At 36.0% G+C, this 5,040-nt stretch overlaps 1 protein-coding gene across 1 annotated transcript; it reads left to right on the plus strand.

Moving 5' to 3' along the window:
- Window positions 1-390: 390 nt before the first annotated feature.
- Window positions 391-4,774, plus strand: LOC126811973 (neuroligin-4, X-linked). Its single transcript, XM_050538068.2, has 2 exons — window positions 391-2,056; window positions 3,282-4,774. The coding sequence occupies exons 1-2, from the start codon at window positions 528-530 to the stop codon at window positions 3,535-3,537; spliced, it is 1,785 nt and encodes a 594-aa protein (XP_050394025.1). The 5' UTR covers window positions 391-527; the 3' UTR covers window positions 3,538-4,774.
- The last annotated feature ends 266 nt before the right edge of the window (window positions 4,775-5,040 follow it).

Consider the following 5,040-nt stretch of genomic DNA (forward strand, 5'->3'; position numbering starts at 1 on the left):
CACTGTATGGTATATGCCCACCTTCATTAGCCCAGCTCGGAGCAGAACAGTAGGACGTTAAACCCCATTTCATTTCATTTTCATCTGGATACCTGATGTATTGGTAAAGTAAACCATACTAGTCATTTTATTTACCTGACACAAACTTACTTGAAACGCACTAGCAAATTAAACACGGTCTAAGCTGAAATAACGTTCACTATTACACATTCTATTCATTTTCGCACCCATGCACAATTGGGAGCCATTTAGTTAAACTGTATAGGTTTGGGTTTTATTTAAATACATTTTAAGATTAAAGGTGATGTGTTCACTTCCTCGTTTATTTGCGCCGAGTTGAAATCCCAAAGCAAATAGGCTCGACTTAACAGAATATTTATTACGCTACCGTAAATGACATGGCCATATATAGCACAAACTTAGTTGTAAATAGTTAAGAGGGATGGTGGACGTTGTTTAACATGGTGACAAAGTTTGTAACAGGTATCGCCTTTTTGTTTACAGATTTTACTTAAAAACAATCCATCATGGAACTGAAAACGCGCATTTCATTGATATTCTATATTATTTTATATATCCAGACATCTTTTGTTGTTTCAATAAGTCGAACTGTTTCAACATCCCTTGGTAACATAAGAGGAAGACTAGCTACCCATGACGAGAAAGATGTTTACCAATTCCTGGGAATTCCGTATGCTGAGTCACCAACGGGGAATCTTCGTTTTAAGAAGCCAGTAGCTAAAATTCCCTGGCAAAGAGAGTTTGATGCTACGCAGTATGGTCCTTCATGTCCGCAGATATTTCCGTACAATGCTTTCGCGAAATTACCCAACCAAATTATTGACGAGGACTGCCTTTTGCTTAACATCTATGTACCTGCAACAACAACTTTAAATGATGCCAAAGCAGTTATGGTTTTTGTTCATGGGGGTGGATTTAATAGTGGACAGGGTATGTCTCGGGATGGTTCCTTGTTGGCAATTGCTGAAGATGTGATTGTGGTTACTATCAACTATCGTTTAGATTTATTAGGGTTTCTCTACACTGGGGACGGAGCTTTTACTGGTAATTACGGTATGTGGGATCAGGTCAAAGCACTAGAGTGGATACAGAAGCATATCTCATCTTTTGAAGGCGATCCAAATAAAGTAACATTATTCGGAGTTTCTGCTGGTGCTTTTAGTATTGGGCTTCATTTAGTGTCGACCCACAGTAAAGGCCTATTTCAAAGAGCTATATTACAAAGTGGTTCACCAGTAACACATCTTGCCTTGGCTTTTGATCCTATAAGAATAGCAAGGAATGTGAGCATTACATTGGGGTGCACTAATGACAATGATCCTGGTTTTGATACCAACAAATTCATGCAGTGCTTACAAAATAAGAATGCAACGGAAATAGTTAATGCATCTGCTTTAGCCCGAACTCATAATCGAACAACATATCGTCTAGACATAGCCCCAGTGATTGATGGAGACTTCATTAAAGAGAACCCAGAGGTTATTCTGAAGAAGGGCAAAGGCGACATACCTTTTAATAACTGTGATATTATGACTGGTACGAATACTGCTGAAGGGGGTAACCTGGTGTATATCGTGCAGGGATTTTACGATGTCCGAAGGTCAATCCCCAAAACGGTTCTCTGTGGAGATGTTGTTAAATATCTAGTCAAAGACTTCTACAGCAGTAATGACACCATTACAAAGAAATTATGTGATGAATATTCTGGGAGTGATCTTTCTACCGACGAGCAGTCAAGGAACGCTGTGGATTTAATAGGAGATATGATGTTTACTGCTCCAGCTGTTCGTACACTGAATTATCATGCCAAAAATACTATGGACAAAGCAACGTATCAATATCTGTTTTCCCACCAACCAAATGTGAATACTATAAAAATGAATTTCCCCTGGTTTCATGGTGCTAATCATTTAGACGATATTCCATTTGTGTTTGGTCCCAAAGTGTCTTACATCCCTTCAACTAACGTTAATTCAGAGGAAGAAGATTTATCACGAGAAATGATGACATATTGGGCAAACTTTGCTAAATACGGGTATGTAAATTTTGTTTTTAAAAATCTGATTTCTTTAATGGTTACTTACTAATCCTTTGGAAGTATAATTATAACTAACCCTACATAAAATGCATATTACTATTTCCACGTTGACTGAACTCCAATTGAAAGCTATACCATGGAAAAGTACCATTTTATATATAATTCAATTCGTTCAATGACATTCAGATGGTTACGTTGGAAATTTAAAAGAATCGGAATGTATAAGGGAAAGTAAACTGCATTCACAGATAGACAAATATACGTAAGTATATGTCTTGGGCAATCGAAAACATAGCCGCCCCTACTCTGTGTAGATGTTCTGAACATAGGGCATTCCTCGATAAATTCCGGTAATTTTCCAGCGTATTTGAATTTATGCTGATAGATCATGTAGGCGGAAGGGTTAACCCTGAAGAAGGGGAGATTATTTCCCAACAAGATTTTGAATGTAATAATCGTCGAGTGATGAGAGTAAATAACCCACTATACGAAATATCGTTTATTTTCTTTATTTGGGGGGTTTCTTGAAATAATTGGCCACCGACCATATATTGTAGCAAAACGAAAGCTACACGAATATGTTGTATCGGTCAGATCAACAGGCTAATTAATTCATTGGTATATTCCGGTGTCATAGTTTGACTATATTCCTTCTGTATCGAACTCGAGTGAAAAAGCTTCTGTTACGTATCTATTTGGTTCCCCGATTTGATATTGAACCTATTTTATGACAGCCGAATGTTAATTTATCATGTTGCTTCAACTTCTTTTTCAACTACTGTGTTCATTACTATTGCCTTTCTTTTTTATTTACGTGTTTTTTGCATGTGTTTTACTTAGAATTTTTTGATCTGCTTCGGTATTTTGTATTTTTTGTATGTCTACTATTTCACTTACAAAAACATCAAGGAAAAAATATGTTACGAGCCAAATCGGGTACCATGACAATACGCGATTTATGTATGCAGATAGAGATTCGAATGGAGTTTGCGTTACAATAATATAACCACTAGAAAGTTACTTTCTATCTAGACTTCAATTCACATAAAGGTCAAGACTGTTCAACGTTATGGTTTGACTGTAGATTGCGACATTTTAAACTGCACCTTAATTCAAGTCAGGTATGTGTTGTAGACAATCTGGACCGAGCATGAATTAATTAGCATAATTAACACGGTTACTCCCATTCTTGATGTTTAGATTGTTTGATTTCTTTTTCTAGAAATCCTAATGGAAATGATGACGCAGAAATAGTTTGGCCAGAGTACACAACATCAGAGAAAGCTTATCTGAATATTAACTTAGATTCAACTGTGGCTCGAGAAATTCGATCGGAAAAAATGGATTTCTGGAATAAAATGTTACCATCTCCAACTTCAACATTCACAAAACCAACATCATCCGGGATCAGTGTAAATAGCAATGGACTGCTAATAGCAATCTTATGTATCTATATTTTTTACCAAATCCACCGATGAACAATTCGAGCCATATTTTTTAAAATAATTACATGCTTTATAGTTTATAGCAACAAATCTGGTTATCATTGCTAACTTTTATTTATCCAACTGGTCAAACTCTGTTACAATGAAGGATAGTTCTAATAAAACCAAGAACTATACACCGCATGTATATTACCGAACGCTAATAATTAAGGCTGGCCAGTGTTTAATCAAGGTTCAATTTAAAATAATGCTCACACTCTACTTTTGAACAGCGAAAAAAAATATCTCAATTTTTTTTTATTATCGGCTGACGTGTCATTTTAGACGGTAACCACGCCTGAAAGGCGCGTGGCCTTGTTTTTCATGGCACACAAATGAGAGTGTCTTACTTATTATCGGCTGACGTGTCAATTTAGATGGTAACCACGCCTGAAAGGCGCGTGGCCTCGTTTTTCATGGTACACAAATGAGAGTGTCTTACTAACAGATTTTGAATAAATGGAGAGCGCAAAAATAAATTGTATAAAATCATTGTGAGGTGTTCGCAGTTCCCTAAAAGCAAACGCATTCAGCCCCATTCTGTTTGAACAGTAGATCTCAACCTGCTGTAACCATCTCTGTATAACCGGAAAATTTCCATTTAAAACTGATTTTAACCGGTAATCGATGTTTAACTGCTGAGACATTGTGGAATATGGGTTATGTTTATCACTCAATAACTCATTATGGAATATGGGGTATGTTTATCACTCAATAACCCATCACTCAACAATTCATTAGCTACCCATCGTTTTTTGAACAGCTATTGTTGAAATCAGCCTTCAGGAATGCGGCCCGATTAACGATACATTATGGGAGATTAGATAAAAAGCTAATAGTTCACACTATAATAGTTAAAAACTATATAATGTAAAGGGAATTTGCTGAACATTTCAGTCAAATTGATCCACCCTAAACCGAGTATTTAGCGATTGAATTTTAGGCCTAGCCTCGATCATCATTACTAAAGTCGGTACGATAAAAGACATAGTGTCGACTATCTATTTTTGATTTAATCAGAAGCAACAGACCGGGTTCTAATCCAGTAAATATCGCAGGCTAGCGATGCCATCAAGAATTGATTATGGTCTGGATAAGTTAATTAATGTCTAATTAATAATTTCGATAACATTTCAGGCCTAAAGAAAGACCTGCAATTGGCAGATTTAGCTCTTGCATAATGTATGTTTAATTATGGTGCAATTCGAACACAATTGGTCGCAGTTTGGTTGTAAATGAAATTAGAATGCATTTTCTTTTTTTTTTCTTTTTATAAAAAACAACATTATTCTTTAATGTTGATATTAATAAATATAGCATTTGCATTTTGTGTTTCTCGTTGGTACACCCCACTTCCCGTTTGTGAGAATAGAAATGATCCACGAGCTGGTTTGTTGGGTTTTCAGGACCATTTATTAATTTTTACTTTTATCATATAATAACGCTATATAAAGCATACCAAGTTCGCACTGTTTGAATATGTTAATGCTTAAAGAC

Source organism: Patella vulgata, chromosome 2, assembly GCF_932274485.2.
Source record: "Patella vulgata chromosome 2, xgPatVulg1.2, whole genome shotgun sequence".
NCBI lineage: Eukaryota > Metazoa > Mollusca > Gastropoda > Patellidae > Patella > Patella vulgata.

Coding starts and splice junctions, on each gene's coding strand:
- LOC126811973 (XM_050538068.2), top strand. CDS start 528: ATGGAACTGAAAACGCGCATTTCATTGATATTCTATATTATTTTATAT. Junction 2,057..3,281: donor GCAAACTTTGCTAAATACGG/GTATGTAAATTT, acceptor TTCTTTTTCTAG/AAATCCTAATGGAAATGATG.